This window comes from Mirounga angustirostris, unplaced genomic scaffold (assembly GCF_029215605.1).
Source record: "Mirounga angustirostris isolate CCGP_5_RB_7025 unplaced genomic scaffold, mMirAng1.0.hap1 SCAF_9, whole genome shotgun sequence".
Taxonomy (NCBI): domain Eukaryota; kingdom Metazoa; phylum Chordata; class Mammalia; order Carnivora; family Phocidae; genus Mirounga; species Mirounga angustirostris.
In genome coordinates this window covers 34,855,188-34,876,991 of record NW_026991717.1, presented here as the reverse complement: position 1 = coordinate 34,876,991, position 21,804 = coordinate 34,855,188, and the positions used below count along the sequence as shown (strand labels likewise).

Below are 21,804 nucleotides of genomic sequence, written 5' to 3'. Positions count from 1 at the left end.
GTCCCTGCTGGCTGGTAGGGGCCCATCGTTCCCCTCATTCCTGCCGAGAGGCTTCCCGAGCCAGAGCCGGTGTAATAGAGAGAAGTCCCTCTGTAGGGTTCATCCCTATAGTGTTCTCTCATTGAGCTCTTGGCTTGGTCCTTAACATTCTTCTTTTATATGAAGCACATGGGGATATGGGGAAATTTTCCCAGATGTGAAGACATTATTTGGTTTGGAAAGCAGAAATTAAGTTAGTCAAATGGAAACTACATGGAAAGAAATATTCTTAGGGTTTGAGATAAGAAGATAACTTAATTTGCCTTGTATTCTTCAGGAGGATTTAAATATCTCAAGTGTTTAAAACTAGGAAAGAGACCAGATAATATACAGCTGAAACAAAAAACCCTTTAGCCTAGAAGATTCCAATTATTGTAACAAAGGATTTTGTTGTTGTTGTTGTTGTTGTTGTTGTAAAAAGGACTGACTCATTGGCTCAAATTCCTAATAACAATGCAAATAGAGTGTAAGTCATGCAAAGTGTTTGTGAGCCTGTAGGGGAGGAAAAAAACTTTTCCTCCATCCTCTTAAATTCTGTATTAGAAGCCTGCAAACTAAACTGACAAAAGCCAGATTAAAAGGAGAAAAGCCGACACATTTTATTTGATGTTCATTTTCTACATGGCACAGGAATAGGATGTATTCTGGATCCTTAAGTGTTTGTGCACTTCAATCACATTTTCTTTAATCTCTCCCCCTTGAGCTCATTACATTATTCTTTCCTCATAGGAAAGAAATGAAAATCCCAAAGAAGCAGTTAGGCTTGAACACTTCTATGCCATTTTAACAAAGAGTGATAAATTTTGAAGAAGTAACTAGACAAAGGAAAGGGGCTGGGGCTTTTAGGGGCAATAAAAGGTAGGAAAGTGGCTGAGAAATATATGGGGGAGACTAATGGAAGATAAGGGTTATTTTGGTAAAGTTTGTTTGTTTGTTTAGACTCATCTTGGCATCAGCACCTAACAAAATGTTCTCTTCTTCCTGATACTACGTGAAAATTTATGATCTGTTTTTAGGCAGGGAGTGGGAGGGCAGAGAGCCCTTCCTGGATCTGATGTTTCTCAATCACCTTCAGTTCAAAATATGTCAAAGCAGCATATTTTGGGGTGGCATGTTCCAATCCTCTTCAGGCTCTTTGCTTCAGAGAGTTTTCTCGCTGAGGAGTCAGGCCCAACCCAGCAGTGGTCATGTAAATGTTTGCTTATTCATCCAGGCTGTGATTTTATAAGACTAGATAGCAATATACAAAAATGAAAATGGAAATTTTGGTAAGGAACCAGGGTTGTTTTTTTTTTTTCTTCCTTTCTTGATTTTTATTTAAATTATATTGCTTTTGCTTATATTTTTAAAATAGTAATGTTGGTAAAAACAAACAAAAAACAGTGACTCTGTGTTTAAGGGAATACCCAGCAGAAACCCTTAGAATGGGCTTTGGTTGTCCTCTAAACGGCCATTTTCAGAGTTGGAACGTACTGGTAACAGAAGAGAAAGGAGCAAGGAAGTACCCAAGTCTGTGTTCATTTATTTAACTGATATTCATTGCCCACGGGTAAGGTGCTGACCTGAGAAGGAAGTAGAGATGATTCAATAGTCCCTGACTTCACTGAGCCTACTTCTATAAAGGAAAAAATAAAGTAAGACATAAGTAACTGTAGTACAAAGGAGGATAGTAGGATGCACAGTGTCTTGAGACTTCTGAGGCTGGAAAGAGTATATTGACTTGGGCAGTCAAGGGAGTTTTCACAGAGGAGATGGCCTTTGAGCTGAGCCTTAATGGATTTCGATGTGTCCTGATGAAGGGGAAGAGCTCTCTAGCAGATAGAAGGAACAACATGGATAAGGCACGGTGAGCACTTCATGCAATCAGGAAATGGAGGACCCAGGCTCTGTCCAGCATGAGCTGTGTGGGAGAGAATAATGGGAAGTTACCCTAGAAGACAGAGGCTGACTGAGGTCATCTTATAGGAGAGCTTGAATGCCAGGTGGGGAGGTCCAGTTGGACTGGGACGGCATCAGAGGGATTTTCAACATGGCACTCCCAGCACCTGGAAGCTCAGCAAATTAGAAAAGGTAGTGATACTGAGCAACAAGCTGTGACCATATTTCAGGGGAAGAACATCAATGCTGGGAACCATGGGCAGAAAGAAACAGGACAGGAAAAATGTGGTGAAACCAGAATCTGTGAGATCTGAAGGTTGGCTTGATGGCAGAAGCAAGGACTCAAAAGAATGGTCAACTTTTGAATCCTGGTAGAAATTTGAGCACAAATTGGAAAACCAAGAGTAGCAATGGGGATGGTGATGAGGGGGGTGCTTCATTGTTTTACATGGTGAGCATGAGGTATCTGGGGAGCACTCAAATAGGTCCAGAAAGGTCTGAACAGATAGGATGAGAAGCAAAATAAGGCAGCATTCCAAAGCATTTCAAGACAGATGGAAAATGCTCTTCAAGCTTTGGGTGTGACTCGGGGATGTGTTCAGTAGGCCCTAGATGAGGACAGAGTGTCCTCAGGAGTGTGCTTGTAGGACAGAAATGACTGGTGGTTCCATGGCTTTAAGTGAAGACCTTACCTCAGTTTCTTTACCTTAGAGTGGGGATACAGAACTTGACTCTTTCAAGCTTCTATACCATTTATTGAGCACCTTCTGTATGCAGAGCACATTATTCATTACCTGTAATCCTGCCAGGAATGTGCTATCCAGATGAGCATGCCAGAGGTAGAAGGGGCTGGGTTCCTTGCCCCAGGCCAGCAGGCTAGTAGGGATATTAACACTGATGTGTCTGGTTCCCAGGCCAAGCTCTCCGTCTATAGGAAGCTGTCTGCTAATGCTGTCACCGCTGTGGCCTTCAAGGACTGGGACCCCTGCCTTACTATCAGGCAGCAGGGTAGAGGTGACAGACTTCACTTCCCCACTTCCCCAGAAGAGCCCAGACTCAGCTGCCAGCAAGTAGACCTATGCCCAAGTGTTCATGCTCTCACTCTTCTGCTGCTGGATCTATTTTCAAAAGCAAAAGTCAAAACCGGTTGTCTGACAAGTGTAAGCATATCAATCACAGCACTGGGACAGGATATTTGGAATGAAGACTGTCCTAGGAAAGCTAAGATGGGGGTTTGCCGTACTGATGCCCCATAATGGAGTAGGCTGGGCGTGAAAAGTGGTCAGAGACTCCTAGGGGAAAGAGTTGGTAGGGAAACGAGATGTTCAGTCCTTCACGTCATTAGAAAGTGGCCTCAGAGCCTGCAGGGGGCCTGCCCTCTAACGTGCCCATCTCCTGTCTTGCAGTGCTCAGCAGAGTGTGGGGCTGGAGTGCGGACACGCTCGGTGGTGTGCATGACCAACCACATCAGCAGCCTGCCGCTGGAGGGCTGTGGGAACAACCGGCCCGCGGAGGCCACCCCGTGTGACAATGGGCCCTGCACGGGCAAGGTGGAGTGGTTTGCAGGGAGCTGGAGTCAGGTGAGTGGCCAGAGCTGGCTGGGTTCATCCGTCCCTGGTAAGAGAGCATGCGTAGCCGAGGGACCGGGAAACAGGACACGGTGTATCCCAGGCATCCTGGGTGTGAATCCCAGCAGTGCTGCCCGTGGCCCTGGAGAAGCTGCTTATGCTCTCAGAGCTTCGTTCAATCAACAGTGTTTCTTGAGCACCTGTTATGTGCTCTTCTCAGCCCTTGGAATACGTCAATGAGCAACGCGAATATTCCTGCCCTCAGGGAGCATATGATCTAGCATGGTTTCTTCTATAACATGCTGTTAATGACCGTACTGTGTGAGGTTATTTTTAGGAGAAATGAAGAATGTAGCCTAGTGCCTGACATACAACAAATACACAATAAATCGTAGCTGCTGCTGCTATTATTGTTGTTAATAAAGCCAGTGTTGTCTGTATCTGAGTGTCAGAAGCACAAATAGATATGATCCAGCAGTCCTACTTGCAGGGATATATCCAAAGGAAGCCAAATCACTATCTCAAAGAGATACCTGCACTCCCATGTTCATAGCAGCATTATTCACAATAGGAGAGGTCTGGAAATAACCTAAGTGTCTGTTGATAACCTAAGGAAAATGTGGTGTGTGTGTGTGTGTATATATATATATTATATATATATATAATATATATATATATATAGGAATATTCAACCATAAAATAGAAGGAAATCCTGCCCTTTGTGACAACATGGGTAGACCTGAAGGACATTATGCTAAGTTAAATAGGCCAAACAGCCAAAGACAGATACTACATGGTATCACTTACATGTGGAATGTGGGAAAAAAAAAATGAAACTCAGGGAAACAGCAGAATGGTGGTTGCCAGGTGGGGACATGGGGAGAGGTTGGTAAACGGGTACAAATTTTCGGTGACAAGATGAATACGTTCTGAGATCTAATGTATAACATGGTGACCACAATTGATAATACTGTATCACTGAAATTTGTTGAGAGTAGAACGTAAACATTCTCACGCACACACAAAAGAGGTAACTATGTGAGGTGATGGATGTGTTGATTAACTTGGTTGTGAGAATCCTTTCATAATGCATATGTACGTCAAATCATCATTTGTATATTTTAAATATATTACAATTTTATTTGTCAATTATAACTCAGTAAAACTGAGGGGGGAAATAGAAGCAGATATAGGAAAAGTTGCAGTTGTTCCTTATAAAGAACAGATAATACCAAATACTTTAATAAAGTAACTTCACTGATCTACTGATGTTTTCCTCAGTGTTCCAAAATTGAACACAAATCCCCTAAGAAAATGTGGAAAAGATCGTTCCTTCTTACTGCCCTGTTATGATTGCTGTTAGTATTTTGAGTTCTCGGGCCACTTAGCATTTGGCAGGGCTGGCTGGTTCTCCAAGGAGTTTTTGGCTGATGATCATGATTTATACATTATCAGGACCCCTGGCTCCGTATAGAATTTGATTTAAGTAGCTCTAAAAACAAACCCTGAAAAAATAGACTGCCTGGTCCTTGTAAGTTGATACAACCCCCTTGGAAAGCAATTTGGCAATAAAAGTCAAGAACCATAAAAATGTTCATTTGCCTTAACCAGTCACTCCACTTCTGGGGATTCATCTTAAGGAAATAATTAACAGAAGAAAAAAAGACTTTTTTAACAGAGGTGTTCATGACAGGAGGGCACTTAGGGATATTACGTTGTATCATAACTCATTAAAATATTATGTAACAACAACAGTGATAATTAGGGAGACCTAGAAAGTACACAAGATATAGTGGCAAGTGAAAACCAGTGAGTGAACCTTATCTCAGCCCCTTTGAAGAACGGGTTTTTATATGAACAACATGGGTAAATGTTTTCTTCTCAAATTTCCTCTGATGTTCTTATAATACAAACTGTAAAATATAGAAAATTCAAAAAGAAACAGAATTCAAGTACTCCCAGAGCTACACGAGTGCATATCAGAGTCAGACATACCTGATAGCCGGTCCCAGCTCTACTTCTCTGCAGTTCTTCTGACTTGGGGCAGGCAACATAACGCCTGGGAGCCTGTTTCCCCATCCAAACGTGAGGATGAGAATACCTACTAATGCATGTTAGTTCCCTGTTCCCTGTGTTTATTATTTTGTCTGCCCACTGTTTTCCATGTCACTATTGGTAGCAAAACACCTAGGACCCGAATCCCAAAGATAATTCAGAGGGGACTGCATTACACCAAATAGCCACAGAAACAAAGCAAGGGGAAGAGTCCTCTGGGAAACTGGGACAGCCTCCACGTGGTGAGGATTAGCAGTGCAATTCAACTTGAACGTCTACCAATCTCAGAAGAGAAGGGAGCAGGATTCAGGGTCTTTTTTGCTTGCGGGCCTCCTGTTGACTCCAGGCCTATTCAGAGAACTGAGAGTGATTGTGAATCTGGGTGAAGGCAGTGTTTGTTTCCGCCAAGATTAGAAACATGGAATTCAGTGCCCTGTTGCCCAAAAGGGTCAAGACATGATTGAATGTGACAAGGTTTTAGCTCTGGATTTATAAGGATGTTGGAGCCTGCTGTCACCTCCCTACCCTGGGACTCTGATGTTATCCCCAAAGAAAATGAAATAGAGCATGCTTATGTACTGAAACTAAAGTGAAAATAAATGTTCCTTCTATCCATGTGGTTTGAATGGTAGTTGGCATCTGGAACGCCCCACGAGCCTGGGCACAGTGAACTGTCCAAGGTGGACATGGAACCCAAGCCAAGCCTAGCAGAATCCTTCCCTGGGACTTCAATGTAGACTTAAGGGAGGAGACTCTCTGGGAAGTTGTGAGCAAAGGTGCTGGCAATGGCTTTGTCGGGGCTTGTGGAGAAAGCCAGCCCAAGAGAATGAGACCTATCAAGCTTAAGGAGTTTTTTTTTATACCTGGTGCCAAAGTAGCCTAAATCCTACTCATAAGCTATTCCACCAATATCTAGATTGGTGCCTAGACTGATGCACAGATGTTTCTTTTCTTCCCTTCCAGTTCTGGGTTTACTTCACCTGTAGATTGTCCTTGTTCTGGGGTGTCTTTCACAGTCTCTACCATTGGGAGCAGCTCTCTTGTCTGCCTTTCTGTCTGAATTTATTTTCACTGGCATCTGAGGAGATATTTCTGCTCTCATCTTGGATCAGTGATCCACCAGAGTACAACTGCAGGAATTATTCAGGTGTAGAAACACACATAATCACTACCAGTGCTTAGTGGAAGTAGTTATCGCTCTTAAATACCACCTCTGTCTTCTATGCCTTTCTTCTATGAATTCTATGAATTATATTCTATCTGATATTTGCATTACTCTGATTACTCATTGTTGATTTTCACCTGGTATATCTTTGTCAATTTTTATGTATTTTTTTTTATTCTTATGTTAATCCCCATACATTACATCATTAGTTTTAGATGAAGTGTTCCATGATTCATTGTTTGTGCATAACACCCAGTGCTCCATGCAGAATGTGCCCTCCTCAATACCCACCACCAGGCTAACCCATCCTCCCACCCCCCTCCCCTCTAGAACCCTGTTTGTTTTTCAGAGTCCATCGTCTCTCATGGTTCGTCTACCCCTCCGATTTCCCCTGCTTCATTCTTCCCCTCCCGCTATCTTCTTCTTCTTTTTTTTTTTTTCCCCTTAACATATATTGCATTATTTGTTTCGGAGGTACAGATCTGAGATTCAACAGTCTTGCACAATTCACAGCACTTACCAGAGCACATACCCTCCCCAGTGTCTATCACCCAGTCACCCCATCCCTCCCACCCCACCCCCCACTCCAGCAACCCTCAGTTTGTTTCCTGCAATTAAGAATTCCTCATATCAGTGAGATCATATGATACATGTCTTTCTCTGTTTGACTTATTTCACTCAACATAATACCCTCCAGTTCCATCCATGTCGTTGCAAATGGCAAGATCTCATTCCTTTTGATGGCTGCATAATATTCCATTGTATATATATACCACATCTTCTTTATCCAGTCATCTGTCGATGGACATCTTGACTCTTTCCACAGTTTGGCTATTGTGGACATTGCTGCTATAAACATCGGGGTGCACATACCCCTTCGGATCCCTACCTTTGTATCTTTGGGGTAAATACCCAGTAGTGCAATTGCTGGATCATAGGGTAGCTCTATTTTCAACTTTTTGAGGAACCTCCATACAGTTTTCCAGAGTGGCTGCACCAGCTTGCATTCCCACCAACAGTGTAGGAGGGTTCCCCTTTCTCCGCATCCCCGCCAACATCTGTCGTTTCCTGACTTGTTAATTTTAGCCATTCTGACTGGTGTGAGGTGGTATCTCATTGAGGTTTTGATTTGGATTTCCCTGATGCCGAGTGATATTGAGCACTTTTTCATGTGTCTGTTGGCCATCTGGATGTCTTCTTTGGAAAAATGTCTGTTCATGTCTTCTGCCCATTTCTTGATTGGATTCTTTGTTCTTTGGGTGTTGAGTTTGATGAGTTCTTTTTAGATTTTGGATACTAGCCCTTTATCTGATATGTCATTTGCAAATATCTTCTCCCATTCTGTTGGTTGTCTTTTGGTTTTGTTGACTGTTTCCTTTGCTTTGCAAAAGCTTTTTATCTTGATGAAGTCCCAATAGTTCATTTTGCCCTTGCTTCCCTTGCCTTTGGCGATGTTTCTAGGAAGAAGTTGCTTCGGCTGAGGTCAAAGAGGTTGCTGCCTGTGTTCTCCTTTAGGATTTGGATGGACTCCTGTCTCACATTTAGGTCTTTCAACCATTTGGAGTCTATTTTTGTGTGTGGTGTAAGGAAATGGTCCAGTTTCATTCTTCTGCATGTGGCTATCCAATTTTCCCAACACCATTTGTTGAAGAGACTGTCTTTGTTCCATTGGACATTCTTTCCTGCTTTGTCAAAGATGAGTTGACCATAGAGTTGAGGGTCCATTTCTGGGCTCTCTATTCTGTTCCATTGATCTATGTGTCTGTTTTTGTGCCAGTACCATGCTGTCTTGATGATGACAGCTTTGTAATAGAGCTGGAAGTCCAGAATTGTGATGCCGCCAGCTTTGCTTTTCTTTTTCAACGTTCCTCTGGCTATGCGGGGTCTTTTCTGGTTCCATACAAATTTTAGGATTATTTGTTCCATTTCTTTGAAAAAAGTGGATGGTATTTTGATGGGGATTGCATTGAATGTGTAGATTGCTCTAGGTAGCATTGACATCTTCACAATATTTGTTCTTCCAATCCATGAGCATGGAACGTTTTTCCATTTCTTTGTGTCTTCCTCAATTTCTTTCATGAGTATTTTATAGTTTTCTGAGTACAGAACCTTTGTCTCTTTGGTTAGATTTATGCCTAGGTATCTTCTGGTTTTGGGTGCAATTGTAAATGGGATCGACTCCTTAATTTCTCTTTCTTCTGTCTTGTTGTTGGTGTATAGGAATGCCACTGACTTCTGTGCATTGATTTTGTATCCTGCCACTTTACTGAATTCCTGTATGAGTTCTAGCAGTTTTGGGGTGGAGTCTTTGGGGTTTTCCACATAGAGTATCATATCATCTGCAAAGAGTGAGAGTTTGACTTCTTCTTTGCCGATTTGGATGCCTTTGATTTCTTTTTGTTGTCTGATTGCTGTGGCTAGGACTTCCAATACTATGTTGAATAGCAGTGGTGACAGTGGACATCCCTGCCACGTTCCTGACCTTAGGGGGAAAGCTCTCAGTTTTTCCCCATTGAGAATGATATTTGCTGTAGGTTTTTCATAGATGGCTTTTATGATATTGAGGTATGTACCCTCGATCCCTATACTCTGAAGAGTTTTGATCAAGAAAGGATGCTGTACTTTGTGAAAAGCTTTTTCTGCATCTATTGAGAGGATCATATGATTCTTGTTCTTTCTTTTGTTAATGTATTGTATCACATTGATTGATTTGCGGATGTTGAACCAACCTTGTAGCCCAGGGATAAATCCCACTTGGTCATGGTGAATAATCCTTTTAATGTACTGTTGGATCCTATTGGCTAGTATTTTGGTGAGAATTTTTGCATCCATGTTCATCAGGGATATTGGTCTGTAATTCTCCTTTTTGATGGGGTCTTTGTCTGGTTTTGGGATCAAGGTAATGCTGGCCTCATAAAATGAGTTTGGAAGTTTTCCTTCCATTTCTATTTTTTGGAACAGTTTCAGAAGAATAGGTATTAATTCTTGAAATGTTTGGTAGAATTCCCCTGGGAAGCCATCTGGCCCTGGGCTTTTGTTTTTTGGGAGATTTTTGATGACTGCTTCAATTTCCTTAGTGGTTATAGGTCTGTTCAGGTTTTCTATTTCATCCTGGTTCAGTTTTGGTAGTTGATACATCTCTAGGAATGCCTCCATTTCTTCCAGGTTATCTAATTTGCTGGCATAGAGTTGCTCATAATATGTTCTTATAATTGTTTGTATTTCTTTGGTGTTGGTTGTGATCTCTCCTCTTTCATTCATGATTTTGTTGATTTGGGTCATTTCTCTTCTCTTTTGATAAGTCTGGCCAGGGGTTTATCAATCTTGTTAATTCTTTCAAAGAACCAGCTCCTAGTTTCGTTGATCTGTTCTACTGTTCTTTTAGTTTCTATTTCATTGATTTCTGCTCTGATCTTTATGATTTCTCTTCTCCTGCTGGGTTTGGGCTTTATTTGCTGTTCTTTCTCCAGCTCCTTTAGGTGTAGGGTTAGGTTGTGTACTTGAGACCTTTCTTGTTTCTTGAGAAAGGCTTGTATTGCTATATACTTTCCTCTTAGGACTGCCTTTGCTGCATCCCAAAGATTTTGAACAGTTGTGTTTTCATTTTCATTGGTTTCCATGTATTTTTTAAATTCTTCTTTAATTTCCTGGTTGACCCATTCATTCTTCAGTAGGATGCTCTTTAGCCTCCATGTATTTGAGTTCTTTCCGACTTTCCTCTTGTGATTGAGTTCTAGTTTCAAAGCATTGTGGTCTGAAAATAGGCAGGGAATGATCCCAATCTTTTGGTACTTGTTGAGACCTGATTTATGACCTAGGATGTGATCTATTCTGGAGAATGTTCCATGGGCACTAGAGAAGAATGTGTATTCCGTTGCTTTGGGGTGGAATGTTCTGAATATGTCTGTGAAGTCCATTTGGTCCAGTGTGTTATTTAAAGTCTTTATTTCCTTGTTGATCTTTTGCTTAGACGATCTGTCCATTTCAGTGAGGGGGATGTTAAAGTCCCCCACTATTATTGTATTGTTGTCGATGTGTTTCTTTGCTTTTGTTATTAATTGCCTTATATAATTGGCTGCTCCCATGTTAGGAGCATAGATATTTACAATTGTTAGATCTTCTTGTTGGATAGATCCTTTAAGTATGATATAGTGTCCTTCCTCATCTCTTATTACAGTCTTTGGTTTAAAATCTAATTTGTCTGATATAAGGATTGCCACCCCAGCTTTCTTTTGGTGTCCATTAGCATGGTAAATGGTTTTCCACCCCCTCACTTTCAATCTGCTTTCAGGATTTTCTCTTTGTCTATGAGACTCTTAAGTTTTACTATTAGATGTCGGGGTGTTGACCTATTTTTATTGATTTTGAGAGGGGTTCTCTGTGCTTCCTGGATTTTGATGCCTGTTTCCTTCCCCAAATTAGGGAAGTTCTCTGCTATAATTTGCTCCATTATACCTTCTGCCCCTCTCTTTCTTTCTTCTTCTTTTTTTTTTAATTTTTTTTTAAAGATTTTATTTATTTATTTGAGAGAGAGAGAGAGCACATGAGAGGGGGGAGGGTCAGAGGGAGAAGCAGACTCCCTGCCGAGCAGGGAGCCCGATGCGGGACTCGATCCAGGGACTCCAGGATCATGACCTGAGCCGAAGGCAGTCGCTTAACCAACTGAGCCACCCAGGTGCCCCTCTCTTCTTCTTCTGGGATCCCAATTATTCTAATGTTGTTTCATCTTATGGTATCGCTTATCTCTCGAATTCTGCCCTCGTGATCCAGTAGTTGTTTATCTCTCTTTTTCTCAGCTTCTTTATTTTCCATCATTTCATCTTCTATGTTACTGATTCTCTCTTCTGCCTCATTTATTCTAGCAGTTAGCACCCCCATTTTTTATTGCACCTCATTAATAGCCTTTTTGATTTCTACTTGGTTGGATTTTAGTTCTTTTACTTCTCCAGAAAGGGTTTCTCTAATAACTTCCATGCTTTTTTCAAGCCCAGCTAATATCTTTTTTTTTTTAAGATTTATTTATTTATTTGAGAGAGAGAATGAGAGAGAGAGCACATGAGAGAGGGGAGGGTCAGAGGGAGAAGCAGACTCCCCGCTGAGCAGGGAGCCCGATGCGGGACTCGATCCAGGGACTCCAGGATCATGACCTGAGGCGAAGGCAGTCGCTTAACCAACTGAGCCACCCAGGCGCCCAAGCCCAGCTAATATCTTTAAAGTGGTGATTCTGAACTCTAGATCTGACATTGTACTAATGTCCGTATTGAGTAGGTCCCTGGCAGTCGGTACTACCTCTTGTTCTTTTTGTTGAGGTGATTTTTTCCGTCTTGTCATTTTGTGCAGAGGAGAATAGATTAATGAGAGAACAAAATGCTAGCAGAGTAACAACGTCCCCAGAAAATATACTCTAAACAAATCAGAAAAGACCTGAAGCAGTGGGAAAAGAAAGGGAAAGAGAGAAAAAAGAGAAAGAAAAAAAAAGAAAAAGAAAAAGATAAAAACAAAAACAAACAAAACAAAACAACAACAACAAAAAAAACAGAGTGTGATCAAATATGATCAGGCTGGTAATATAGATCAGTGCCACACACTAGATTTTGGGGTGTATTTTGGTCTTTTAGGAGAAAGTGCCTCCCAAAATTTTAAAGAAAGAAAAACTTATATATGTACAAAAATAAGGGTTGATATGATGAAGGGATGGAATATGACTGTAAAGATGGAAATTATAAAAAATTTTATAAAAGGAATTGATAAGAAGTTGTTTGAAAAAAGAAAGAAGAGGATTTAAAAAAGAAAAAAGAAAAAAAAAGGGAGAGGATGTGATCAGGCAGGGGAATAGAAAACACCATATACTAGAGATTTAGGGTATATTTTAATCTGTTAGAAGAAACTATCTCAAAATTTTAAAGAGAGAACAACTTATATATATAAGCCAAAAATACGGGTAACTACTATGAAGGGATAGAATATGACTCTAAAAATGAAAAATAAAAATGATTTTTTTGAAAAAAGGGATTGATAAGATGTTGGTTGAAAAAGGGAAAAAGAAAAATTCAAAAAGAAAAAAAAAAGACAGTTAAAAAAAATTAACTTTGAAAGACTAAAGAATCATGGTAAAAAAGCCGTGAATTCTATGTGCAGTATTCCCCTAGCGCTGGAGTTCTGCGGTTCTCCTTGATCGGTAAACTTGGCCTTGGCTGGCTGTTCTCGCTGATCTTCTGGGGAGGGGCCTGTTGCCGTGGTTTCCAAATGTCTTTGCCGGAGGCGGAATTGCCCCGCCCTTGCCCCAAGTAATCTGCTTGGGTTTGCTCTCCGGGGCTTTTGTTCCCTGCGAGCTTTCCGTACAGCTTTGGAGGCGGAGAGTGAAAATGGCGGCCTCCCAATCTCCGCCCTGGAGGAGCCGAGAACTCGGGGCCCGCTCCTCAGTGAGCCCCCAGAGAAAAGCCGTCAGTCACTCCCGTCTCCCCGGTCTCCGGCCGCACTCCGTGCTCACCCCGCCTGTGACCGCGCGTTTCTATCTCTGGCACCCGACCCCGGGTGGAGTCTCCAAACCCAGCAGATCCCTGCGGTGCACTCCCGCGTGGCTCCTCCCGGGGGAGGAAGGTGAGTCTCCCCGGATCTGCCGCTTGTTGGGTCCCTGCTGGAGGAGCAGGGGCCCGACTGTGCCACGGATCACGGTTTATGACAACCCCGAGCTGAGAGCCCGCGCCTGGGCTCCGCCTCTGCAGCCGGCTTCCCTGCTCCTTTACCTGGGAGCTCTGCCACCCTCAGGCACCCCCGGTCTTTCTGTGACCCCGAGGGTCCTGAGACCACACTGTCCCGGAGGGTTCCACCCCCCGCTTAGCCACCAGAGTGACGTCCCTCGGCGGAGCAGACTTTTAAAAGTTCCGATTTTGTGCTCCGCGGCTCAATCACTTGCCAGAAGCGGCCGATGGAGCCCCTCCCCCGCCGTCTATCCTCCCGAATATCGCCTCGGATTCACTTCTCCGCACGTCCTACCTTCCAGAAAGTGGTCGCTTTTCTGTTCAGAGAGTTGTTGCTCTTCTTTTCTTCGATCTCCTGTTAAGTTTGTAGGTGTTCAGAATGGTTTGATCCCTCTCCAGCTGAATTCCTGAGAGGAGACGAAATCCAGGTCTCCTACTCCTCCGCCATCTTGCTCCGCCCCCCAATTTTTATGTATTTTTTTAAGATATGTCTTTTGTATGCAGGACTATTTTTGTCTTTAATTTTACCCAATCTGCAAGTCTCTGTTTCTTAATTTTAACCATTCACACTTATTGTAATCACTTACATGCTTGGACTTTTCCCTGCCATCTTAATTTGTGTTTTTTATTTAGGTTATTGCCATGCTTTCTTGGTCTGTTTCTTCTTTCCTTTCTGCACATGTGCACAGATCAGGTTTCCTTAATTCCATCTTTCCCCTCTAACATTTTGGAAGTTATAAATCCTACTTTTATTCATTTAGTCCTAACACTCAAATTTTTAACACAGAGTTTTAAACTGTCATGTTTCTGTGTCAAGCTATCAGCAATCACATCCTCCTCCAAAAGGAGACAGAAGCCTTAAGTCTCCATGTGCTTACCTCCAGTTTCTCAATCCACAATATCTCCAAAAAGATGTTGACATCATCTGGATCTAGCTCCATATTAATGTTAATTAATTTTATAGAAAATACTGATTCAGGTTTAAAAATAGCTGTCTCCCCTCCAAAGGTTATTTTTTTAATTAAAATATAATTCACATACCCTAAAAAAATTCACCCTTTTAAAAGTTTACAATGCAGTGGTGTTTAGTATACTCACAAAGCTGTACAACCATCACCGCTGTCTAATTCCAGAACATCCAGAACATCATCCCCCAAAACCCCTGTATCCATTATTAACAATAGCTCTTACCAACTCTTCTACTTTGTGTCTTTCCTGGTTGTGTCTTCTTCCTGGTTCTTTTTCATTTTATCAGAGACCACTACCCAGTAAGTCTTTCAAATAGGATCATGAGTGGTAAGTTTCTGAACCCTTAAATATCCAAAAGTGTCTTCACTTTGCCCTTTGATAGTAGGGGCAGATGCCTTCATTTTCCCCTGCCAGTCAGCCCTGCCCTGCTGTTCCTGGTCAGTGCCTTAGCTGATCACTGTCTCACCATCCTGAGGCCTCCTTCCTGCTTCTCGTATTCCTTCTCGCCTGAAGCTCTTGAAATGCTTCCTCTTTGCTGGGCATCCTCTTCTATATGCATTTTGAACTATGATGTGCTCCTTCAACTTAATCCCATCTGCCTTTCACCATTCAAATATTCCCCATAATTTCTGGTCCACCAAGGATGAGTGTCCTTTCCCGTTTTCAAATGCTATTTCATGCATACATACATACCCCTCCACACACACACACACACATCCATTCACTTGTTCCTAACACACATATTCTGCCATTTCTGGGCATTTAGGGTAGAAGGCTGAGATAGTGCTCATTCTCCCTTAACTGCCTAATCTCTTAAGGACCTCGTTAAAATAGCAGAAAATAGGGACGCCTGGGTGGCTCAGTCATTAAGCGTCTGCCTTTGGCTCAGGTCATGATCCCAGGGTCCTGGGATCAAGCCCCGCACTGGGCTCCCTGCTCGGTGGGAAGCCTGCTTCTCCCTCTCCTGCTCCCACTCCCCCTGCTTCCGTTCCTGCTCTCACTCTCTGTCAAATAAATAAATTAAATCTTAAAAATAAAAATAGCAGAAAGTAGCTTCAAGTTTTGGTCAAGGTTTGTCATCTGCTATTCTACCAAGCACTTGGTACAGGCACAGACCCCCAGAGCAGTCAGAGGTCTTTCAGATCAGGTTTCCAAACCCCCACTTTGCAAGCGAGACAGTGGGCACCTGGGAAAGTGCAATATCTTGGCCAAAGACTCGGAGCTATTTAGTGACGATGTCTGGACTAGTTTCCATGTCTCCTGTTCTCCCCACTGCTGCCCCCTGGATCCTTAGCACACAATCTCACTCCCCCTGCAGGGAAGGCCAGGCCTTTGCCTGGTAACTGGTCACCCCTCTCCTGGCTTCAGTGTTGTCATTGTCCACAGAATTTGAAAGAAAAGAAAAACCTGAATATACTCCAAATCAGTCATTAACTCACATGGAAGAAAATAAGAAAAACAAACCAAGAAGATTTGTCCTCTGGATGTCTTATGAAGATGTCCCCCCCCCCCCAAAAAAAAGGGCACCAAGTGGAAATTGCTGAGGGTGATGCTTATTACGTCCTATGTGACTAATAGACCATAGTCTATTGGTTTGGGGTTTGCCTTTTTCTTCTATAGGTATGTGTGGTTTTTTCACTGTTTTTATTTGACTACGTTCCTGCATACGGACAGCAGAGCTAATATGAAGAGTTTCAACTAAAGAAATTGTTAGAGGCTTTTATAAAGATAGTAAATTATTTAAGGTTATTAAGTAGATTATTTAAGATGTATATGGATCACAGCTTTAAAATGTTGTAATCAGGAAGTATTAAGAGTAAACCAGACGTGAACAGGAAACATTTTACAAAGTAATAGAAAGAGAATAATTTGTGAGCAGTTATACACATCACGTTTCTGTAAACTAACAATACATACCAACATGTGTAATTGTCTGACCGCCCTCTTTGTGTGACTACCCTCTCGAGCTTCCCACCAAAGGGGGAAGTGAGAGGCTTGGACCCTGCAGTCAGAGGTTTCCTGCTGGCCACCTGTTGGGAGGGCTGACCTTAGGGGACATTGTCCCCAGTCTGGGATCTGCTCAGCTTTGTGTGTCCCAAAGAATTTTAATGTAGCCCCTCGTCCACAAGTGTGCAGTCATTTCCAGTATCCACCCGCTGAGACCGGCAGATCAACCAGAATGATAGTTCATTGTTTTGCAGTGAGAAGTGTCAGAATCTACTGGACAGGAACAACCAAATTGACAGGCTGATGTGTCCTTCTGTGTGTGCCAGGGGGAGGGGGCGTCTAAAGAAGTGGCCTAAAAGAAACCATTTCAATCTCACACAGAGGGCACCACGATCTCGGAGACCAGCATCCTGGCGCTGTGATAACTCAGGGCACCCACGCTCCATTCCCGACACAGAGCTCTTGGGAAAACTGCCATCCACCTGTTACATCTTACCCAGTAACATTTTCCAGGTGTCCCTGGGCTCGTCCTAACTGAATTGATGATAGAAAACACTCATAAACATCCCTTGATGTTCCTGTCCCCTCTCCAGCATGTGACACCCATCCTTCTCTGATTTTTCTCCAGTGTTCCATCGAGTGTGGGAGTGGGACGCAACAGAGGGAGGTGATTTGTGTTAGGAAGAATGCAGACACCTTTGAAGTGCTGGACCCCTATGAATGTTCCTTCCTGGAGAGACCCCCCAGCCAGCAAGCATGCCACCTCAAGCCTTGCGGGGCCAAATGGTTTAACACAGAATGGAGCATGGTAAGTCATGGTGCTCTTGACAGAGATTGCATTAGTACATCATTCTTCTTTCCTCCCAGAGACAGTCAGACCGCCTACTACGTGCCAGAATGACCTACTCTAGACTATCACTTTGGGGGCACCCCTGGAAGCAGCCTGCTTGGGGAGGAGCCAGAGGCTGGGACCATCTTGATCTCTAAACTGGAGAGGCCATAAAGCAGTGACTTTCAATCTCAGTGTGCATTAGAATCAACTGGGATCTTGTTTGAAAAGATGGATTCCGGGTCCACCCTAGCCGAGGAATTTGAATTTTGAACAAACTCTTTAGGTGACTTGGATAAAGGTGTCCTTGGACTGCGTTTTGAGAAATGTTGTTGCAGCAGATTAATGGCTGAAGGAGTTCAAGGATGCTCTTGAGGATACTACATGGTGCAGTGATCTCATTGTAAAACTCACTGAAGGAATTTCTGTCAAGCCTCAGGAACCTCTGTGTGTGTGTGTACTTTTTTCCTCATCCTGTAGACATTATGGATTTGTAGATGATGAGATTGATCCTATTTTTCTCTTTGAATTGGCCGCTTGGAAACTCAGAACCAAAATTGTGGTCCATCTCTAAGAGAGAGTTTATCAGACCTCACAGAGTGGATTTTGTATGTTAATGTGCCCCCAGCTTTTCTCTCTCTTTCCTACTTTTATCTTCTTTTTTGCTCCAGTCTTCTCACCTTTTTTTCCTTAAATCTTGTAAACCATTAAGTATTTCTTAAGACCTCTCAAATCCTTTCTGTGAGGAGGGAGGGTAGTGTGTAAATGAAGAGACAGAGAGAGAAAGAGTTAATACAGAAGTTGATGATTAAGGAACAAAATGGGAAAGGATGAAAATAGGGATAAAAACAATTTTTTTTTCAAAAACCTTCCTAAGACAGAAAACTGCCTAAGGCATCATTGCTGGTGACCATGCCTTAGACACATGAGGGGTTGGCGGAGGTTCGTTCTGCCTTTTGTCACTGAAGATCATCAAGCAGAGCCTGTAGGGGAAGCCAGAGTAGAGGCCAGAGCCTTTCTCAGAATCATGCAAAGGTGATAAAAGGGATTTTGCTTATGAAATATATGTATGAAAGCTGAGAATTCTGTTTCCCAATAGTGTATGTCTACTCCAGTGATAACAGACTTTGGGCACGGGTAAACCACACCTCAGAGGCAAATGGGAACAAAGCAGGTGTTGAGTTTGAAAGGTGTTTTGTCAACTTCTGGGAAATGGAATTCAATTGTTTTGATATTGGCCACGGCCTTTGAGAATGCAAGAACAGATCACTGTGTTATTTTGCCCTTTGGTTTGGAAGGTCTAGAAGGGCCAAGTTCATCAGGCCAAGTCAGAGGAGATGACCTCCCAAAACACCTGGCTGGAAACAACCCAGATGTGCCTCCACAGGCCAGTAGATAAACAAATAGCAGTACATCCCGAACCACAGAAGAGTACTCAGCAACAAGAACAAACGAGCCGACATGGTTGAACTTCAGATGCACTTTGCTAAGTGAAAGAAAGACCCCAAGAGCTACATATTGTATGATTCCTTTTATATATTCTGAAAAAGACACAACCACAGGGACAGAGACCACATCAGTGATTGCCAGAGGATGGGGTGGGATGAGTCTTGCTACAGAAGGGCAGGGCAAGAGGATCTGCTGTGTTTGATGAAACTCTTGGATCTTATTTGCAGCAGGAAATACACGACTCTATGAATTTGTCAAAACTCACAGAACTGTGCGCCACCACAAAAAGTGACTTTTTCTGTATGTAAATTAAAAACAAGTAAACTGAAACAAATATGAAATAAATGGTTATGATAACAGCAAAGACAGTGAAGGAAGAGAGATATCTTTGAATATGCCTTGTTTTATAAATTTGAGTAAACTGATATTTAGACAATCCTAAAACAAAATTAGATTTGAACAAAGGAATCCCCCAAAATGGAAAATATAATGAAACAATTCAACCTAAATATGTATCCAGTTGGCAGCATCAGCACTATTGCAGGTGGCTTTAAAATAGTAATTTGGGGGCTCCTGGGTGGCTCAGTCGGTTAAGCGACTGCCTTCGGCTCAGGTCATGATCCTGGAGTCCCGGGATTGAGTCCCACATCGGGCTCCCTGCTCAGCGGGGAGCCTGCTTCTCCCTCTGACCCTCCCCCCTCTCATGAGCTCTCTCTCTCTCATTCTGTCTCAAATAAATAAATAAAATCTTTAAAAAAAAATAAAATAAAATAAAACAGTAATTTGGGGCGCCTGGCTGGCTCAGTTGGTTAGGCATCCGACTCTTGATCTCAGTTCAGGTCTTAGTCTCAGGGTCGTGAGTTCAATCCCCATGCTGAGCTCCACACCCAGTGGAAAACAAACAAAAACAGTAATTTGACTGTCTATCCTTGAGGACCAAGAGAATTAGAAAATGTTGACACTGTTTGCAATGACCGTATTTTTAGTGAGAGTGTCGTACCGTAATCTGAGATAGTTGAGTGGATAGTGAGTGCTAAAGTAAACAAGTAATTTACCTTATGATAACATGTATGATACCGTATTGACAATATGGTAGTAGCTTTCTGTCTTTCCCAGGATCCTTGGGAAACAGGATTCTCAACTCAGGAGAATGGAGATACACGTGAGATGGAAGAGGTTTAAATGAAAATCCTGTTTTCCCAAATTTGAATCAGAAACATCAGTATGAACTCACAAAATATCTTAAAAAAAAGTTCTTTCCCAGTTTTACCCATTTACCCATTGAAAGAGCCTAGAAACAATGGCCAACCCAGTAGCAAAAGGCGTGCCTATCAGCCAAAGTGTGGTTTCAGAATACCACTCTCCACCAAAAGCAACCAGGAATTCTTAGAGAACAGCTGATTCCAGGTTTGGGACTGTATACGTACAAATTAGATTAGAATATCTTTTTATCCCAGATGGCAAGGAAGTTCTCAAAGACAATTGAGTTCATGCCTGAAGGACTCAAGAACCAAGTTTTGAGGGCTCAGACTAGCCACTGAGGAGACATCAGTGAACATCAGTAAAGATATTAATTGCCATAGATTGAATGAAATACATCATATGTATTTAAACCCATCCATTTATAATCAGTGTATAATAATTAAAAAAAAACTAATTGGAGGATCCACCATTAGGGAAACCATCTCATTATTCTGAAGACTGATACATAAAGGAAAGTAATCAAGCATTTACCCCGTCTTTCCTAAACAAGCTGTACCACTGGGTGTACCAAAGAGCAAATCTAGGTAGGCATGGGGCAGGGATTATTTTCGTTTCCTAGCTAATAAAAGAAGAAGAGATGATAAGAGTTTTACCACCATTCTTCAACCACAGTGGATTAATAGATCTGGACATGGCACATCCGTGGCTGCTGACATCCCCAAACAGAGACAACCACACACATCCAATGAAGCAGTCTCACCACAAAAACAAATAAACCTGCACCCATTAGGGCCTCTTCTATACCCAACTTCCAATTTACAGGAAATGCAGAGGACAGAGAAAGATGTTAAACTGTAACGATGTAGATGCAGTCCGCAAAATCCTGACTATGGGAAACTCTACAGGACAAATGACTCCTTTCCTCTAGATAATAAAGTACAATGGGGAAAAAAGGCAATGGGGGCGAACCTGTGGATTAAAAAGAGTCCTAGGAGCGCCTGGGTGGCTCAGTCAGTTAAGCGTCTGCCTTCGGCTCTGGTTGTGATCCCAGGGTCCTGGGGATCGAGCCTCACGTCGGGCTCCCTGCTCAGCAGGAAGCCTGCTTCTCCCTCTGCCTGCCACTTCCCCTGGTTGTGCTCTCTCTCTCTGTCTGTCAAATAAATAAATAAAATATTTAAAAAAAAAAAAAAGAGTCCTAAAAGGCCTGTCGGTCAACTGCAATGTGCGGGCCTGTTGTGGATCCTGATTCAAAAAGAAAAAAAAAGGTATTAAAAACTTGAGATTCACAAGAGAAGTGGAAATGGGAACTCTGAATATATTTTTGAAGATAAGGACATGTTAATTTCTAGGTGTAATAATACAATTGTGGTAACTTTTTAAGAGTTTTGTCTTTTAGAGCTACAAACTGAAATATTATAGAAGAACTGATGTCTAGATTTGCCTCAAAATAGAAGTGGAGTAGACATGGGTGGGGTACAGATGGGACACAGTTGGCCGTGAGTTGATCGTTGTTGATGCTGGTTGATGCATGGGAGTTTGTTTTAGTGTTTAGTCTCCTTTCGAAGATGTTTGAAATTTTCCAGTATCTGCCCTTCCAGTGTGCTGAGCTAATGGACGGCCAAAAACCTACCCCTCTCTTTTTGTCACCATGCAGTGTTCCAAGAGCTGCCAGGGCGGCTTCCGGGTCCGCGAAGTGCGCTGCCTGTCAGATGACATGACCCTAAGCAATCTCTGTGACCCTCAGTTGAAACCAGAAGAGAAAGAATCTTGTAACCCTCAGGACTGTGTCCCTGAAGTTGGTAAGTAGGGATTCCTATCTCAGAAAACAAACCCTTCTTAAACCCCAGCAAGTTCCCTCGTATGAAAATGCCAAGCCCACAGTTGTGGGGCTCAGGGGGTCAAAACACTTTCAGTATGATAAGTTTCATAGTTTAAGATGACTGTCCATAGCTTGGGTGGTGATCCAAGCCACCCTCCAAACTTAAATGCAAATTGACTAAA

General features: G+C 42.5%; 1 protein-coding gene across 5 annotated transcripts in view; it reads left to right on the top strand.

The window, feature by feature from the left end:
* Nucleotides 1-21,804, top strand: part of THSD4 (thrombospondin type 1 domain containing 4) — a 580,925-nt gene that overhangs the window by 548,716 nt on the left and 10,405 nt on the right. For all 5 annotated transcript variants that reach the window (XM_064570218.1, XM_064570219.1, XM_064570220.1 and 2 more), the window contains 3 exons: nucleotides 3,324-3,497; nucleotides 16,951-17,130; nucleotides 21,458-21,602. In XM_064570218.1, the coding sequence (XP_064426288.1) occupies nucleotides 3,324-3,497; nucleotides 16,951-17,130; nucleotides 21,458-21,602 (499 nt within the window). The remainder of the gene's footprint in view (nucleotides 1-3,323; nucleotides 3,498-16,950; nucleotides 17,131-21,457; nucleotides 21,603-21,804) is intronic.